The sequence below is a fragment of the Coregonus lavaretus genome, assembly GCF_964263955.1.
Source record: "Coregonus lavaretus genome assembly, chromosome: 4".
Taxonomy (NCBI): domain Eukaryota; kingdom Metazoa; phylum Chordata; class Actinopteri; order Salmoniformes; family Salmonidae; genus Coregonus; species Coregonus lavaretus.
The window spans coordinates 16,330,649-16,350,584 of record NC_139991.1 but is presented as its reverse complement, the minus strand read 5'-3'; the positions used below and the strand labels follow the sequence as shown (position 1 = coordinate 16,350,584).

Sequence of the window (19,936 nt, the reverse complement as noted above, 5' to 3'; positions counted from 1 at the left end):
GGGGGATTTCAATCCAAAAGATATGCTGTTTGTATTTGTGCTGGTTTATGTGGATGTTACGAATGGATTATATAACATTGCAATGTCAATTACACTATAATACACTGCTCAAAAAAAATAAAGGGAACACTTAAACAACACAATGTAACTCCAAGTCAATCACACTTCTGTGAAATCAAACTGTCCACTTAGGAAGCAACACTGATTGACAATAAATGTCACATGCTGTTGTGCAAATGGAATAGACAACAGGTGGAAATTATAGGCAATTAGCAAGACACCTCCAATAAAGGACTGGTTTTGCAGGTGGTGACCACAGACCACTTCTCAGTTCCTATGCTTCCTGGCTGATGTTTTGGTCACTTTTGAATGCTGGCGGTGCTTTCACTCTAGTGGTAGCATGAGACAGAGTCTACAACCCACACAAGTGGCTCAGGTAGTGCAGCTCATCCAGGATAGCACATCAATGTGAGCTGTGGCAAGAAGGTTTGCTGTGTCTGTCAGCGTAGTGTCCAGAGCATGGAGGCGCTACCAGGAGACAGGCCAGTACATCAGGAGACGTGGAGGAGGCCGTAGGAGGGGAACAACCAAGCAGCAGGACTGCTACCTCCGCCTTTGTGCAAGGAGGAGCAGGTGGAGCACTGCCAGAGCCATGCAAAATGACCTCCAGCAGGCCACAAATGTGTATGTGTCTGCTCAAACGGTCAGAAACAGACTCCATGAGGGTGGTATGAGGGCCCGACGTCCACAGGTGGGGGTTGTGCTTACAGCCCAATACCGTGCAGGACGTTTGGCATTTGCCAGAGAACACCAAGATTGGCAAATTCGCCACTGGCGCCCTGTGCTCTTCACAGATGAAAGCAGGTTCACACTGAGCACATGTGACAGACGTGACAGAGTCTGGAGACACCGTGGAGAACGTTCTGCTGCCTGCAACATCCTCCAGCATGACCTGTTTGGCGGTGGGTCAGTCATGGTGTGGGGTGGCATTTCTTTGGGGTGCCGCACAGCCCTCCATGTGCTCGCCAGAGGTAGCCTGACTGCCATTAGGTACCGAGATGAGATCCTCAGACCCCTTGTGAGACCATATGTTGGTGCGGTTGGCCCTGGGTTCCTCCTAATGCAAGACAATGCTAGACCTCATGTGGCTGGAGTGTGTCAGCAGTTCCTGCAAGAGGAAGGCATTGATGCTATGGACTGGCCCGCCCGTTCCCCAGACCTGAATCCAATTGAGCACATCTGGGACATGTCTCGCTCCATCCACCAACGCCATGTTGCACCAGAGACTGTCCAGGAGTTGCCTCCTCAGGAGCATGCCCTGGCGTTGTAGGGAGGTCATACAGGCACGTGGAGGCCACACACACTACTGAGCCTCATTTTGACTTGTTTTAAGGACATTACATCAAAGTTGGATCAGCCTGTAGTGTGGTTTTCCACTTAAATTTTGAGAGTGACTCCAAATCCAGACCTCCATGGGTTGATACATTTGATTTCCATTGATCATTTTTGTGTGATTTTGTTGTCAAAACATTCAACTATGTAAAGAAAAAAGTATTTAATAAGATTATTTCATTCATTCAGATCTAGGATGTGTTATTTTAGTGTTCCCTTTATTTTTTTGAGCAGTGTATATCTGAAGCTGCTATTATGGTGCTGTCACTTTGAATACATTAGTTATTGCAGTATTTGACTGTATTCACCAGACCAGCTATAGATTATTGTGGGCTGTGGAGCCTTACAGTGTAGCTCAGTTGGTAGAGCATGGCGTTTGCAACGCCAGGGTTGTGGGTTTGATTCCCAAGGGGGGCCAGTATGAAAAATAAACTAACTGTAAGTCGCTCTGGATAAGAGCGTCTGCTAAATGACTAAAATGTAAATGTAAATGTAAAGTTAAACCAGCCCATTAAATCGCCTAGTGGTTAACCGCGTTGGGCCAGGAACCAAAAGGTCGCTGGTTTGAATCCCCGAGCCGACTAGGTGAAAAATATGTCGATGTGCCCTTGAGCAAGGCACTTAACCCTAATTGCTCCTGTAAGTTGCTCTGGATAAGACCGTATGTTAAATGACTAAATGTACAATTAAAACATTTAAATGAGAGAGAGAGAAATCAGTGAGATAGAGATCGATAGAGAGAAAGAAAGGAGAGAGAGAGGTTGTGGATGATTCAGGTGTGGTTTGTGGATGATCCGTGCTCTTTCATCTGGATTCTGTGTGCCCCTCTGAAAAGACATTGATCACAATGAGATGTGAAGCGTGGCGAGAGAAGATGAGCACATAGAGGGAAATAGGGAGGGGGGACGGCTACGGTTATTAATGTTCGCAATTCTACAGTAATGCTCGGAAATATGAGACAAAATTGTATTTTCTCGCTCTCTCTCTCTCTCTCTTTCTATTTCTCTGTTGCTGTCACGTCAATGGAAGATTTCCCTTGCTGGTATAGCATTTAAATTCATAGTGCACCACTGAGAATTTTAAGAAAGAACATATTGGTTTGCTGTGGTTAAATTCATTGATATGTAGACCAAGTTCTATGTTCCTCTTGTAGAAGTAATAAAGCAGCTAGAGAGAAGGGATGTTCTGGTTGATTTTGGGAGAGTGAAAGAGGACCCTTTTGTGCTGTAGATCACTGCTTCCATGCCTTTTGTTGTGAAACTTCACTTCTGGGTTCTGTAATATAAACTGGGTTGTCTGGGTACATGGCCAATCCAAAAATAATTATAAGTAAGTTATATTGAAGTATCCAAACATATCCCTACATACACTTTGTCAATGTCTTGCCACATAATAAAAAAAAACTGTGTTTTAAAGTGCATTACATGACCAAAAGTATTTGGACACCTGCTCATCGAACATCTCATTCCAAAATCATGGGCATTAATATGGAGTTGGTCCCCCATTCGCTGCTATAACAGCCTCCACTCTTCTGGGAAGGCTTTCCACTAGATGTTGGAACATTGCTGTGGGTACTTGCTTCCAGTCTGCCACAAGAGCATTAGTGAGGTCGGGCACTGATGTTGGGCGATTAGGCCTGGCTTGCAGTCAGCGTTCCAATTCATCCCAAAGGTGTTCGATGGGGTTGAGATCAGGGCTCTGTGCAGGCAGGTCAAGTTCTTCCACACCGATCTCGACAAACCATTTCTGTATGGACCTCGCTTTGTGCATGGGGGCATTGTCATGCTGAAACAGCAAAGGGCCTTCCCCAAACTGTTACCTCAAAGTTGGAAGCACAGAATCATCTAGAATGTCATTGTATGCTGTATCATTAAGATTTCCCTTCACTGGAACTAAGGGGCCTAGCCCGAACCATGAAAAACAGCCCCAGACCATTATCCCTCCTCCACCAAACATTACAGTTGGCACCATTCATTCAGGCAGATAGCGTTTTCCACCAAACCCAGATTAGTCCGTCGGACTGCCAGTTGGTGAAGCGTAATTCTTCACTCCAGAGAACGTGTGTCCTCTGCTACAGAGTCCAATGGCGGCGAGCTTTACACCACTCCTGCCGACACTTGACATTGCACATGGTGATCTTAGGCTTGTGTGCGGCTGCTCGGCCATGAAAACCTATTTCGAACAGTTCTTGTGCTGACGTTGCTTCCAGAGGCAGTTTGGAACTCGGTAGTGAGTGTTGCAACCAAGGACAGAATAGAATAGAGATTGCATGCATGGCTGTGTGCTCGATTTTATACCACTGTCAGCAACGAGTGTGGCAGAAATGGCCGATTCCACAAATTTGGAACAGTCATGGGTAGAGGGAGCCCCTGATGTTTGTGACTTTTAAACAGTGTTTTTCTTGCTGCCCCTGATCTCTGACAGCCCATCCCTACATTTGTGCCCTTCTCCCCTCTCCTCTCCTCTTTCCGCTCTCTCCCAGTGTGTGTGTATCTTACTTTGAACACTCAAGATCCCCCTGCAGCCTGCTGGCATTGAGGAAGTGGAAATCTCAGCATGCTCCTCTCCCGAGGGTTCTCCTCTCTTCTCCCTGTTTACCCCTCTGTTTTCCTCTTCATATCCCCCTTATGCCCTGCTGTCTCCCCCCACCCCCCGTCTCCCCCCCCCACCCCCCGTCTCCCCCTCAACCCCTCCCATACACATACTCTGTGATGTGGTACAGACAGAAATAGATAACGCCTAAAAAACATGAGGTGAGAGACACTTCACACAGTGACAGGGTGACGTAGGAAAAATACATTTCTGGTAACACTTTCTATGAAGTCCATATGCATAATGCATTATTCAGCAGTATACAGTACCAGTCAAAAGTTTGGACACACCTACTAATACCAGGGTTTTTCTTTAATTGTATTATTTTCTAATTGTAGAATAATAGTGAAGACATCAAAACTATGAAATAACACATATGGAATCATGTAGTAACCAAACAATTTTTAAACAAATCAAAATATATTTTATATTTGAGATTCTTCAAATAGCCACCTTTTGCCTTGAATACAGCTTTGCACACTCTTGACATTCTTCAACCAGCATTATGAGGTAGTCACCTGGAATGCATTTCAATTAACAGGTGTGTTAAAAATTAATTTGTGGAATTTCTTTCCTTCTTAATGTGTTTGAGCCAATCATTTGTGTTGTGACAAGGTAGGGGGGTATACAGAAGATAGCCCTATTTGGTAAAAGACCAAGTCCATATTATGGCAAGAAAAGCTCAAATAAGCAAAGACAAACGACAGTCCATCATTAATTTAAGACATGAAGGTCAGTCAATACGGAAAATGACAAGAACTAATAAGGATAAGTTCATCAGAGTTACCAGCCTCAGAAATTGCAGCCCAAATAAATGCTTCACAGAGTTCAAGTAACAGACACATCTCAACATCCACTGTTCAGAGGGGACTGTGTGAATCAGGCCTTCATTGTCGAATTGCTGCAAAGAAACAACTACTAAAGGACACCAATAAGAAGAAGAGACCTGCTTGGGCCAAGAAACACCAGCAATGGACATTAGACCGGTGGTAATTTGTCCTTTGGTCTAGAGTCCAAATTTGAGATTTTTGGTTCCAACCGCCTTGTCTTTGTGAGATGTGGTGTGGGACTATGGGCTTAGTGGGACTATCATTTGTTTTACAACAGGACAATGACCCAACACACCTCCAGGCTGTGTAAGGGCTATTTTACCAAGAAGGAAAGAGATGGAGTGCTGCATCAGATGACCTGGCCTCCACAATCCCCCGACCTCAACCCAACTGAGATGGTTTGGGATGAGTCGGAACGCAGAGTGAAGGAAAAGCAGCCAACAAGTGCTCAGCATATGTGGGAACTCCTTCAAGACTGTTGGAAAAGCATTCCAGGTGAAGCTGGTTGAGAGAATGCCAAGAGTGTGCAAAGCTGTCATCAAGGCAAAGGGTGGCTATTTGAAGAATCTCAAATATAAAATATATTTTGATTTGTTTAACACTTTTCTGTTTATTACATGATTCCATATGTGTTATTTCATAGTTTTGATGTCTTCACTATTATTCTACAATGTAAAAATAAAGAAAAGTAGGTGTGTCCAAACTTTTGACTGGTAGTGTACATGTACTCATGATGCACTATGATAGAGTAATAACGCAGTATAAAAAGTTATAGACACACATAAAGACTCATATAGGCTTATAATTCCATATACCAATACTCATAATGCATTATAGGTATAATCATAAGCACTTTTTATGTACAGCAACATAGTGTTTCATAATTGCTGGTCCCTTTTTCCTCAAGGATCATACGGCATTATAATGACCATCAGTGTGATACATTTCTAACGTTTTTGTCAGTGAGCAGCACATTATTATTACTGCATCATTATCTTTGCTATGGTGTATAGTATAGTTATAAAGTAATATTTGATTGCTTTAGGTAAAGTGATGAAATGCCTAAGGCAGACAGATAATAATACACCATAAGCTGTTACTATACAATTATAAAGTGGTCATTGTCTGCTTTCAGCGAATGAAACTTTCTGCACATTTCATGATGACACAACACAAAGTTCTTCATTCTTTCTCACACATAACATAAATTGCCTCAAAATCTTACAGATGTAGGATCTTGATGTGAGCCAGTTTGTTACAGCAAGAAAATAATCCTGAAGCAACAGGACATGTGAATTATTTATGTGGGTTATAAGTAATGGACAATTTTGTAGGGGTTGATACATTTTTCGTAAGGGAAAATCAAGTCTGAAATGTCAAAGTCGAAATTACAAACTTCAGAAGCCTTTTTAAACCTCAAATACACTACAGGTTTTAAATTAAAGGAAAGTTATCCTGCAACAGGGGGATCAAATGAAGATCCCACATATGTACAATTGGCAAAATCATACAACAACATTAATAATAACAATAACATTGCTCAGCGCGAATGTGCATGTACCAATTGAATTTCAGCTTACGTAGTACGAGCAACACAAATGAGGAAATGGTCAATGGGTGTATTCGATAAAAGTTTTTATTAAAAATATGAATTTCAGCACCTCACAGAAAGACCGCAGTTGTACAGGACAAACATAGGTACAAAGCTCAACAGCCTCGATATAGGAGAACGGAGTTGAGCGTTCCTCAGCTATATGTGATTATGATTATACTTCTAATGCATTAGGAGTATTGGCGTACAGAATTGTGAGTCTATATGAGTCTTTATGTGTGTCCATAAATATGCTTATACTGCATTATTACTCAATCATAATGCATTATGAGTACATGTATAATGCTGTATAATGCATTATGCATATGGCTTCATAGAAAGCGTTACCACATTTCTTGTATTTTAATATGTAACTTTTAGGGGCGACCGACCAAATTCACATAGAAATGTTACAGATTTGTCATTCTCATTGAAAGCAAGCCTAAGAAGCGGTAGATCTGTTCTATGTGCACTATTTCTATGCTTCCCGTTCTTAAGTTTCGTTTTTGCATCTTTTACTTTCGGTTTTGTACACCAGCGTCAAAAAGCTGAAAATACAATATTTTTGGTTATTGAAAAGATATTTCACAGCAGTGGGACAATGATTCTCTACACTTTCTTGTTTTGTCACATAAACTGAAATTAGGCGAACTATTAGACATTTTAGCTACTTATATTGCTCCTTTAAAGGATTGATAGCATAAACATAACCACATGTAACATATTTATTTTCATTAGTATGTGTATCAAAAGTCCCAATGCAAAGTTATACCTCACTTTTCTATTTGTATTACATAAAACCGATCAAAATTCAGAAGAATGCCGAAGTCATGTCGGAAAATGTTTTTCCGGGGTGTGATGTTTCTACTTATAGGTAACCAGATCGTGACAACAACTAAGTTACTAAGTCTTTGACCAAACTGTGTAGTTACATTGGTGAGTAAAAACTCATGCTTCCTACCGTTTAACCATTGTATTTGGGCTTTGTTGGTTGCAGAGCAGGTGCTGCAGTGTATTGTTGTTTAGAGGGATGTGTTTGTGACTAAAGGTTGTTCTAATCTAGACTCCATTTTGTTCTGGTTCCCGGTTTGACCACAGACAGTGAACCTGTGAGACAGCATTTTATTTGTCAATTAAGGACATGATCAGCTTACCATCAGAGCACATAATGGACATTTGTTTCACATGTCAGACCAGCAACAACCAAACGACTGTACTGGACATGCTGCAAAGTACTGCTAATGAGCATGATGATTTTAGGTCTGGTGTGTAATTATGGTTTGTATGTATGACTGACTGTATCATTAAATGACTGTTCAGCTGGTGTTCTCTAAGAACGTAGCCATCGAGCACCCTCCTGTCAAAGTGGCTTACCTAGAGAGAGAGAGAGAGCGAGAGAGAGACATAGTGCCTCAGCTCCACATAGGGGAAAGGACCTGGAGAAAGAAAAGCACAGCATTCCCCAATAGCATGTTAGCTTTGTCTGTGCATCGTCTCTTTCTGTTATTCCTCCCCTCTCTTTTCCAACTGTAATTCAGACGAACTGTCCACAGGTGCTACCTCTCCAGTCTTTGGACTCAAATCCAATATGGTTAGCAAAAACGTTTGTCGGTTTAAAACAAACAAATTAGCCTCAGGTCCAACCTTAATAATTTATCTTCTTCCTCCTCCTCCCTCCCGCCTTCGGAGCAAAGATGTCCCAGTTTTCAGTATGTTCTTTGTAGGCCTACAACTCCCTGGGGTGCCCTTTACTGGTTTCTCCACAGACTCTGCCCCAGGGAGGTATGGGTATTGTAGTCGAAGCCCCATGGGTGCCTCAAACGGTGTTTAGATAATGCTGACAGTACAGTCATGCACAAAGCATAAAGAGCAATCACATTGCCATCCCTTCCCAGAGGTAATTTGGTCTTATATGCAATGTATCTTCTGCCTGTATATGGAATCTGGGTGTGCAGTCCCCTGGCAAGTATCTGTCATTGGGCACACACCAATACATCCACCATATTTCTCTGGTGAGCTTGTTGTGTGTCTTTCCACACAAGTGGATGGGGAGATGTTCCATATCAGAAGTGTTTAACCTCTAGATAAGAAATGTAAAGCACCTTTTCAGGCAGTCATTACACAGTAATGTGGCACAGGGGATGTACATACACGGTAAAGGAGTTCCAGACACATATGTTACATTTAGAGAGTCCTAGAGCTTGAGGGGAAGATAGCAGTAGAGATGAGAAATGGAGTCAGGGATATGTTTTGATACACATCATGATGTTTCCCTTGGGTTCTCACTCTACCCATCTTCCTTTAAGTGCTCTCATTGTGTGGAATTGGTACAGATAAACACATACACATTCTGGCATTCTCTTTAATGTTCACACACAAGCACTTACTGGTGTATTCTCAGAGGAACTCAACTCACTTGCCGCTCTTCCTTTCCAAACACATCCACTCAAATACAGATGGTACAATACTCTCAGTCACTGATCAAATTGTACCAGCCTAGACACTTTAGTCTGCATAAAAACAACAGTTCAATTGTAGGTGTGAAGGTGGTAGAACCGCTGCTTTTCCATTAAAACATTTAAAAAACATCAACTAAATTTTCATGACATGCCATCTCCTAACCTAAGGCAGTGGAGCTCTGTTCCACTGAGGTTCTTCCCAATTAAACTCTGGCACAAAAAATACAGTATACATACAATCATGTATTTTTCTTCCCTGGTAGTGTCTGTGGTCACAGTGGAGAGGAGGAGGATGTAACTGTGGTTGTGTGAGAGGAGGGGGAGGAGGAGGAGGGGGAGGCGGGGAAGGAGGGGGTGTCTCCCCCTTGCTGGTAATCCAGACAGAGTGGCAGTCACGAGGGGAGGGCATTAGATGGGAAGTGGTGGTGACTGTGGCCCCTCTAAGTGAAATGTGCCGTGGTACTGCGGAGCTGAAAACCACTGATAATCTCTGGACGGCTGAGGTGTTGTGGGAGAATGTCATTAATCACCCATCCGCGGATCGCTCCTCACCCCCCACTCCCCACTTTCCCCTCACCTCTGTCACTATGCTGGGCTCTACCCTGCAATGAGAGAGAGAGAGGAGAGAGAGAGAGAGAGAGAGAGAGAGAGAGAGAGAGAGAGAGAGAGAGAGAGAGAGAGAGAGAGAGAGAGAGAGAGAGAGAGAGAGAGAGAGAGAGAGAGAGAGAGAGAGAGAGAGAGAGAGAGAGAGAGAGAGAGAGAGAGAGAGAGAGAGAGAGAGAGAGAGAGAGAGAGATATTTAATTGCCTGAATGCAATGTGGCCCACTTGAGCTGTGAATAAATGGTGCAGAAAGGGTATACAGTGAATGTATGTAGAGACAGGTCATTGTGTACTGTATGTTCTATTTACAGTATCTGCACACTTTGAAAATCAGATGCTTGGAGGGCCATTTGGAGATGGTTGTTTTTGTGTGTATGTGTGTGTTTGCATGTGTATATCCGTGTGTGTATACGTGTGTGTGAGCATGTGTATTTATTTGAGTAAGTGTGTGTGTGTGGAAGAGAGAGAATGAGTGTTGTTTGACAGATGAATTCACACTCTCTACAGTATGCTAATAGGATGGCTGTAGGGGTATTTGCATGTATGAGTGTGTGTACATCTTCACTTGAGAGATGGGATCACACACCCCAAATGCTTATGTCGAGGATACACATCATGTAAAGGATAAACCCTGGTGGTAATCAAGACTGTTCCACTGTGACTCTTCCATGGCTGTCCCTTGATTACCTTTTAGCCTTGTCCTTTGTAATTCGTCTCTCTCCTTTCGCCTCCTATTTCTGTCTAAATCCTCCTAATTTAATCATCCCTTGATCCTCTCTCATTCCCTTCATTCCTCTCCATCTCTCCCTCTCTCTCTCTCTCTCCACAGCTGCAGTCGTTCCTGCAAGTGAACGTCAGTCAAGTACACGTGGATGAGTGTGCCAACACGGATTGTGGCGGCAGCGGCGGCTGCTCCAACGTGCTGAGTGTCAGTGACACGCCCACCGTGGTGGATTCTGGGTGCATGTCACTGGTGTCGGTGACGGTGGAGTCCACGGCAGTATGCAGCTGTTCCGGGAGAGAACATTCCCACAAGAGCTGCTCCTCCTATCCCAGAAACCCCTGCTTCAACGGGGGCATCTGTGTCGACACTCAGAGCGGGTACAGGTGAGAACGAAGTCATACCACCTGCAGTGAAATGTCCACACAGGAGAGGGAGTTTAATTGTATTTACAGTTGTGTACGGGTGAGCGGAGGTGTCAAAAAGCAAATAGCCGTTGGTAGCCTGACCTTTTAGGAGTCACCAGGGTGGGAGTAGGGGAGGGACTGCTCAGATCTGTTGTTTCACTGTTGAGGGTAGTGATGGTTGCCTGGAGTCTGCAACAGATTGATGAGAATGAATGCTTGGTAGGAGAATGCCTTATAAATGAGGGTGAGCGCTATGTGTGGAAGAGCAATCAATAAGTAAACTAATACTTCAAATCTCGCTGGAGGGATGAAACACCTTGAAAGTATTTGCCCAAAAACAGGCAAGTGGAGCCATGTACTCGCTTGCTCGCTAGCTCGCTCACACAAATGCTGTGCTGGTGCTGAATGATAGATCAAGGGACGTTTTCAAAAGGATCCAAGCCCCTTATTGTGAGTCTAATCACTTCACCTCCAAGACTTCTCACAAATATGAGGTACACAGGTTTTGGCCTTTTTTTCCAATTATCCATAGCCAACAATGCTATTGATTTTTCTTCACTGAGTAACATTACCTAACCAGAGAGAAGGGGACTAACACTCCATTTTACAAAGGGCGAGGGGGGTAATGGTGAGGAGGAGAGAGCGCAGCAAAGTCATTTGGTACAGGATTGGGGGGTGAGGTGGGGGTGAGGGGTCAGGTTAGACATCCAGAAAACATAGTAGAGGCTGTTTAAATAACCTCGTTAGCCACGCCTGATTATTCTGCTTCATCTCTAATTCGACAGAGTTAACCATGTCCACTGGTCTCACCTTTCTCTCTCTCTCTCTCTCTCTCTCTCTCTCTCTCTCTCCCCCTCTCTCTCTCTCGCCGGCCAGGCCTTTGATGTCTTTCCGACCTGGGCTCAGCTCACTGCTGTAATCCCAGTGGTGGTTGTTTAGGAGAGAAGCTTTAGCTTCAGTACTGAGCTCTGTGTTCTACATAACAGTAGCCATGTTGCAGTACCATATGTCTGGCGCCTCTTGTTCCTCTCTGCTCCTCTCACCTCCTCTACCTCTCTCCCCCGGTGCCTCTCTGTTTTTGGTTCCCTCTTGGTCCACCTGAATGAATTTCATAGTTGTGCTCTGAATGTCTGAGCGAGCTCGACATCAAGCTAAATACTTCCGGGACCATGTTGAGGAGGAAGGCTAAACGCCGCCGGTGATGTGGGGGGATTTTTTTTTATCTAATGATCTTTGTGATTAAAAATGCAAAGGAAATGAACACATCAAAAATACCAACCTGGCTGCTACACCAAAGGAGGTATTTAAAAGGGAATGATGCATGTTTTATCATACGTCTGTGTATATTTTTGTTAGGTTGTTTGCAATGTGGAAGTGCACTTAAATAACAGTACACCAACAATTTAATGAGAGATTGAGATCATAAAATATATATATATATATATATTTCATTTCTCAGAATTCATGCAACCTTTTATTTTCTGATGCAATTTTGTTTCAACCAGTTTGGACACAAACACTGTGGAGACCACTGAGGTATAATAAGAACAGGAGACTGTGTCCGACCGTTGTTTTCATGGACCGTCTAAATCTGGGTTGCATCCGGTTTATACGGACCAACATCACATGCGCACTAGCACCCAGTGCGCACTGGGAGCAGCACAAGCAGTGATGATGTCATCACGTCATCCAAAAACATGGTGGACATTGGATGAACAAAATAATTATATATCTTTGGCTGTGAGTGATTTTTTGGCCTAAGCAACAATTAATTTAATAATTCAATGGATGTTTTGTGCACAAAGGTGATGACTAAAGTGTCTTATTAGGAATTTTCTAATCTGACTTCTCTATGTGGCCATGTACGGAAATTGTCTTTCTGGGCCAGGCGTCAGTTAAACTGCAGTACCGAAGCAAAACTGTGTGAGCAGTCAAAACCATGCTTCTAGACCGGAAACCTGGCCCCTTGGTGGAGACACATAAACTACTACACAGCTGTGTGTATGGTCTAAACTCTGTGATTAGAATCAGAATCAGAGTCACCATATTTACTAAGACCCTGCTCTGGTGAGGTGTTGGCGATTCCTTCTGTGGATTTCACTCGTGCAGACATATGATCCCACAGACGTCAACACAGCCACAGATGATACTTCAGTTGGAGCATGCTGACAGACCTATAACGTTAGTCTCCTGACTGAGATAGAGAGAGGATGACAGAGACACACACATATATACACACACACACACACTCTGTGCAAACACACACATCAAAAGTCCCTCGTTTGAAATCCACCGACATTATGAGCATATTCAGAGGCAATCTGCTGCTGCTGTTTTGGTGTTCATGTCTATAAAGGAGGTGTATACAAATTGCCAGACATCTTGCCCAACATTTGAACATATGTCCAAATGTTCTTCCTGGAATTGTCCATCCAGCTTCCCTTTGAAACACGAAAGGAGGAGAAAGTTAATTTTGTTCTCTGCTGTTTAATTAAAAGAAGAAAGTAAACCCAGGATTTGTGTCTAGTTGGACGTACTAAGCGTGTAATGTGCCTTGCCATTGGTCCGTACCAGAATGGTTTATGCAGCCAACCAGAGTTAATCCCAGCTCTCTCTCTGTTGCAGACACATATTGGCTTTTTACAGTTGAGCTAACATTGACAGTTTGGCCCAAACACAGGATAAAGTTGTTGATGTGTCAGAACCGAAGAGCCTCCCTGTTGACGACAAGTTGTCCTTGTAGAACTCACATTCTTCTTATACTATAACTGAAAAGCCGAAGAATTTAAAAATCTGTAAAGTATTTTGAGTCAGTGAATGTAGCGAATAATTAACATGTTAATTGAAATTCCTCACATTGTACGTATTCAATGAAGACATTTCTACGATTATTGTTTCCAGTAGAGAATGTCTTTATAACTGAATAGGGCATTGGTCAATGTCTTCCTCTGCAGGGTGTGTGAAACCATTCAAAGACAAATGCAAGCCTGGTGATAGATAAGAGACAGAGGCAGTGGAATGGTTGCTGAGCAGAGCAGAGAGCCCTGGCCTGGTTTATCACTAGGCCTTGAGCACACAGATGTAGAACTACACAGATACAGAGAGATCCCCAGTGACACAGCGCAGAGATTTAAGATTTAAGAAACAACATGTAGATAATCGTGGCACCAGGATTAATAGCGGGATTTGAAAATGGTGGGCAGGGGAGATTATTTGGTCCTTTTCAAACGCTAACAAATAACATCCCCATGTGCAAGCAAAGAACAGGAAATGCTCAAGTACAGTAAGAGGATTGGGTTGAGGCCATCGTGGCTGAAATCAGGTTCCTGATTTCTCTGATGGGATAAATGAGTGAGATTATTCCCTGAGACTGGGTGAATTGTTTCCAAATGGAGAGATAAGGTAGGTCAAGTTTTCAGTGTATTGTTATTTCAATCTCTCTATCTTTACATCTCCTTCTCTCTACAGTATTATCACTCCTACTCCCCATCTCCCTCTTTCCTTTATATTATCCCTCCTTTTTACATTACTGTCTGTCACTCTGTGAGATATGTTGATGTCTTTGATGGTCCGATGGTCTGCTGGTGTAATACTAGCCTTGTTTTCTGCTTGGGGCCTAGTCACACTAAGCCGTGACCGTGTGTGTACACATCCTCCCATCCCATGTGTGAGTGGTTAGGTAGACGCATTGCTCCGGGCTGTAACCACATCCAGACATCACTGGTCTCAACTCCCTGCCTCTCCACAGTGAGATGGCCTTGTAGCGTCACTATAGGATCCTGTTTGGTAAACCTGAGCCTAGAGCTCCTAGACCAAACTTCCTTTCATTTCTCTGCATCTTGGTTGGGATACCATGTTGTTGGAAACAGAACAGCCCGAAATGCATGCTGATCTGCATTAAAAGCGACGTTCACCACCTGCTGTTGTTCCAATGCATCCTCATCTTCTCTCTCCTATAGTATAATAATAATGTATGCCATTTAGCAGACGCTTGTATCCAAAGCGACTTAAAGTCATGCGTGCATACAGTCATGCATGCTCCTCTCTCCTCTCTCTCTTTGCTATAGTGTGTCTTCTAAACGCAGGGTGTATAGCTTTGATTACTGCGCCTGGTTATTAGAAGAAGCATGTTATTGTGTTAGCGCACGGCCCGCCTGCCTGTTTCACCACCTCCTGCATTTCCATGTCTGCCAGGTGCCAGGGGGGCCTATCATTTCCAACAGTCTCTCCTTTTCAATCTGGGTTCAGAGCACAGACTGGGAAATGGGAAAGACTAAATGCAAGAGTATGGGAAGTGGCAGCCAGGCAGCCAGGAGCTCTACTCTCTCCCTTCGCAGCACACAAATGAGAGAGGAATGAAAAGAAGGGAGCATGGCGGCCTGGAAGACTATTATTAGGCTGCTGTGAGTAGGGTGATGGAGAGGGAACCGGCTGAGGAAATAGCTGGGCTTCTGACTAAACTAACTAGAGAAAGCCGCACTTGATTGATGCCGCAGGATTGCCTGTGTGTGTGCCAGCTCTATTAGCTGTCTCTACAACAGGTGGATACAGTGGGGTAGTGTGTGTGTCTGTGTGTGAGAAAGGAAGAATGAATGAAGGAAGAGGGGATGACAGAATAACCGGAGGGAGGAGTGCAGCTGTGCTCAGTTGCTACGTCTGACAGAGGCTGTTGTTAATAGTGATGGATTCTCCCTATGGTACAGCTGATAATGAGAACATATGCATGTGATGTGGAGTGATTCTCTGAGAAGGAAATCACTAGAGGCGAAAACAGTAGTCTGGGAGCAAGACAGAGTCATTGGGGGCTAATATGGACTGCTAGATACTTAGTTGGGATGTACACTCACAATCTTTAGTAATAGGGGTTGTTATGCAATTGAGAGCAACTAGAAGCAAATTGTGTGTGTGTGTGTGTGTGTGTGTGTGTGTGTGTGTGTGTGTGTGAATATGTGTGTGTGTGAGAGTGAGTGTGACTGTTGTGTGGTCAAGCAGAAGCAGGCCATCCCATCCCGGCCTCAGCAGGGACATCCTGACAGAGCAGTCTTGTGTGATATATGAGGTGAAAAGATGAAATAACTAAATTGCTTCATATTATTATGTTTTGTGATGTACCTCTTCCTTGTTATTTTGCCCTAGATGCCAGTGCCCTACGCAGTTCGAGGGGCCAGAGTGCCAGCAGACCAAACACAGTTTCCATGGCAACGGCTATGCCTGGTTTCCTCCCATAAGGCCTTGCTTCGAGAGCCGTCTCTCCCTGGAGTTCATCACAGAGGTTGCAGATGGTCTGCTGCTCTACAGCGGGCCCCTGGCCCAGCTACAGCCCTGGGACCTCGAGGACTTCATGGCCATTGGTACATTTCCACTTATCTACTCACAGAAGGGGGGACAGGAATACAGGATAGGGGAGAGACAGGGTGTGTGAGGGGGGAGGGAGGGGCAGCGCATGCCTGCGTCAGTGTGCTGGTAATTGTGTTTGCGGTCACCGTGATGTTGAGATAGAGATAGGAAGGTTGCATAAGGCAGAAATGCACAAATTGTCCTCTACACAACTCTGTCTGGATTTGCTGGTTTAATATAAACGTTTAGATACTACTAAGGTTATTTTTCCATGGAGATTTGTTGTGCCAACACTGCCAAATTAGTTTGGGGGTGGAGGGGTTTCTTTGAAGGGGGTCAGCGTCAGCCTACATACTGTGTTGAAGACTGATCTCAGTCTCTCTGTGTGTGTGTGTGTGTGTGTGTGTGTGTGAGTGTGTGTGTGTGTGTGTGTGTGTGTGTGTGTGTGTGTGTGTGTGTGTGTGCGCGCGTGTGTGTGTGTGTGCGTGCGTGTGTGTGTTGCAGTGTGACAGCATCAGGTCTTTAGGGGTTAATGAGAGGGCTCATTATGAAAGTAAAGGCTTATTTGTCATTCATTCCAGAATGTAATTACAACGGGGTGTACATATTTAGAGCTTTAATGAACTTGTTGAGCTATATGGACGTGCTTAGCATACATTCTCAAGTTGAGGTCTGGAGTAAATAACATAAGTTGTTTGTGTGTACGTGTTTGTGGTTCAATTTCATATTATGTCTGCTTTTGAGTATTAGCACTCGATTCAATGCTGGAAGACATTTTGTGTGTGTGTGTTTGCGCATGTGTGCATGTGTGCATGAGTGCGTGCGTGCGTGCGTGTGTGTGTGTGTGTGTGTGTGTGTGTGTGTGTGTGTGTGTGTGTGTGTGTGTGTGTGTGTGTGTGTGTGTACATGTGTTTGAATGGGATACAAAGGAGAAAGGATACAGTAGAAGGTTCAAGTGTCAAGTTTCAAAGTTTTTTCGCAACACGCACAGGACAGTCTCAAGTCTGCAGTCTCCACACGATACATAGTCAGTGTGTTGTACTGTGAAGATGTAAAGATGTCTGCAGATGCTGCAGGGTTTCACAAACTCAGTCCTGGGCCCCCTCCTGGGTGCACATTTTGGTTTTTGCCCTAGCACTACACAGCTGATTCAAATCATCAATGTCCACCGCCGAGCAGCCCATTCCACAGCTGCTGGGTGGGGAGGAAGAGACATAGACTGAAGAAGAGAGACACAATTCTAGAAAGTCTCTGTCACATGAGCTTCCTATTCTTAATCCAGCACTGTGCCTGAGAGGACAGAGATAGCGGGGTAGAGAGAGAATAAAAAGTATGGAGAGAGAGTTTAGATACAGAGTGGGGGAGACGGTATGGAGCTGCGGATGGAGTCAGAGAGAGTTAGAGTAGAAGAAGAAAATACACAGTGAGACATGGAGTGAGAGGGTGAGATACTTGGTTCAGAGTTGAAGGGATGGATGAACAAGATTGTTGAATTGCAGGAGGGAGAGATGTCAGAAAGGCAAAGGAGTGGAGAGGGCAAGTAGAGACGCCTGAGACTTAAAGGGAGAAACAGACAACAACAGTTTAGCCGAATGTCTTTATATTACTCTCCAATACAGACACACACACACACATACCCTGTACTCTCACCCACAGGTTAACTGTGTTAAATCATATTATTTATCGCTGTTTAACGGTGCAACCTATTAAACCTTATAATTTTCCACTGCTTCACAAGCCCGGCTCTCCATATTAAAGACGAGCGGCTCGCTGGCTGCCTCCTGCAGCCCTGCCCACTCACTGTCTGTTCTCCGCTGTGCTGTGCTGTTTATTCCCCCCATGGGCCTTTCTACCTAGGCATCACCACCACTAATGTGCGATAGCACAGACCTGCCTCTGCAAAACATCCCTGCATGTCCCACATTCTCCGCTGTTCCCCAGGAACCCTGGGATTAAAGGCCCAATGCAGCCATTTTTTTATCAATATCAAATTATTTGGGGTAACAATTAAGTACCTTACTGTAATAGTTTTCCATTAAAATGGTCAAATAGAAACAAAAATAGCTTTTTAGCAAAAAACTATTTCTCAAGCAAGAATTTTGATAGGACTGTCTGGGAGTGGTCTGAGTGGGGAGGGGGAAAGTAAAAACTAGCTGTTATTGGCAGAGAGGTTTGGAACTGTTTTTGTTATTCCTCTATTAACTAATTTATCACCTGGAGATGTCACCAGGTAAGCCGAAACATCACCCATGCAAAATATGCTGATTAGAAGGTCCTTTGTGAATTGTATTTTCAACCAGCAACTATTATGAAATAACAATTATCAAATTTTTTCACACTTTTACAGTGTTAGTTTTATCTGCTGTTTTACAATATTATACAAAACACAGGAAAAACTGAATTTTGACTGCACTGGCCCTTTAAATGGTAGAGCTCCGAGCCAGTATGGCAAGTAGCCTGCGTTTAAACCAGGGCTTTTCAATTCCTGTCCCAGAGGGCCGAAAACACTTCTGTTTATTGTTTCTACCTGGTAGTTAATTGCACTCACCTGGTGTTCCAGGTCTGAATGAGTCACTTATTAGAAGAAGAGGATGAAAACCAGAAGTGTTTCTACCCTCCAGAACTGACATTGAACAGCCCTGGTTTAGAGAGAATGGCATCATTCCCTTTATAGCACTACTTGACCAGGGACCTATTCCCTTTATAGCACTACTATTGACCACAAAATAGTGCACTATAAATGTAATAGGGTACTATTTGGGATTCAGCCAGTGTCTGTTACTACCCAGCCTGGGCCTGTGTGGTGGATGAGACTACTGGACAGGTCTGAGGTGATTTGTTCTGGCCCTGACAGGGCACTGGATGTTGCCCTACCAAGGAGGAAGATGTCTTTGGTTCTGCTTGTTAACTTTTCCATGGCTCATAGTCTTTGTCCCGGTCTGAAATTATGTGTCAGATTACAACCACCTGTAGCTATGTGCTTCATACTGAAAGCATTATATTGAGTTATGGTTGTGTATAGTGTAGGTTTGCAGGGCATATGGTATCTATTAGAGTGCCCATTGGTCTGTCCTCACCTCTAAATGTAATCTAAATGTGTTATATTTCTCTCTAAATCACGCCAGAGATCTAGATCTGTGCTGTCTCCTGACTTTGACCGCTGACCTCTAGGTCTATTAATCTGACTGGTACGCGGGAACATGATTACGTCCAGTGAGATCACAGTTAAATGAGTCTCATTATCGTAAGCTCTCCCTTCTCAAGGGTACGAGCCATGGGACTGAGCTTGTCCAATCAATAGACAAATTAACCGGACAAATTAAATTTGGGTGATTACGGACTCCTGCAGAATGGAAAACAGGCTCTCAGGGCTCGGCTGGGGATCCGGTGTACACCTCATTGCCAAGAGTTGCCTCCAGCTCCAAGAATTGAGCAGAAAAAATGTCATTACTCACTTTGTCTCATTCTGACCTAATGGCAGCCTATTTATCAAGCTTTTATATTTGTAATTCATATTTTCTTAATAAATGCAAAAAATGATTGAGTAATGGTATGGAAATTCAATGAACGTAATGGTAATTTGCTTGCAGCATGTAAGCCAATTTATAACAGGGAAGGTTATTGCATTTTTTGCCCATATTAAATAGAATCATAACACACGGCTGAATGTAAACATCTCTGGCATTTTGTATTTTACTATTTTTTGATATTTTGCTTTATGCAGTACTAGTGTTGGTGGTCTCAGAAAGAACTGAGAAACAGGCTGACTAAGAATGAGGTGAATTCCCCCCCCCCCCCCACCACCCCAAACACACACACACAACCCCCGAACACACACACACACACACACACACACATGCAGACACAGCATCTGGCAGATGAAAGCGAGCAGAGAGATACAGTTACACCCTGAGTGCGACACGTACATTACGGTCAATTTGCAGAAACCTGTTTCACAGTCTTTTAGCGCTCTCGCCCGTTTCAAATATCGCTTTTAAGTTTGGG

General features: G+C 43.7%; 1 protein-coding gene across 1 annotated transcript in view; it reads left to right on the top strand.

Annotated features, from left to right (window-relative positions):
* LOC311127608 (neural-cadherin-like) overlaps window positions 1-19,936 on the top strand; it is a gene marked incomplete at both ends in the record, with an annotated part of 196,071 nt that overhangs the window by 142,301 nt on the left and 33,834 nt on the right. Inside the window, 2 exons of the mRNA XM_084159431.1 lie at window positions 10,296-10,573; window positions 15,731-15,945. Coding sequence (XP_084015557.1) covers window positions 10,296-10,573; window positions 15,731-15,945 — 493 coding nt within the window. The remainder of the gene's footprint in view (window positions 1-10,295; window positions 10,574-15,730; window positions 15,946-19,936) is intronic.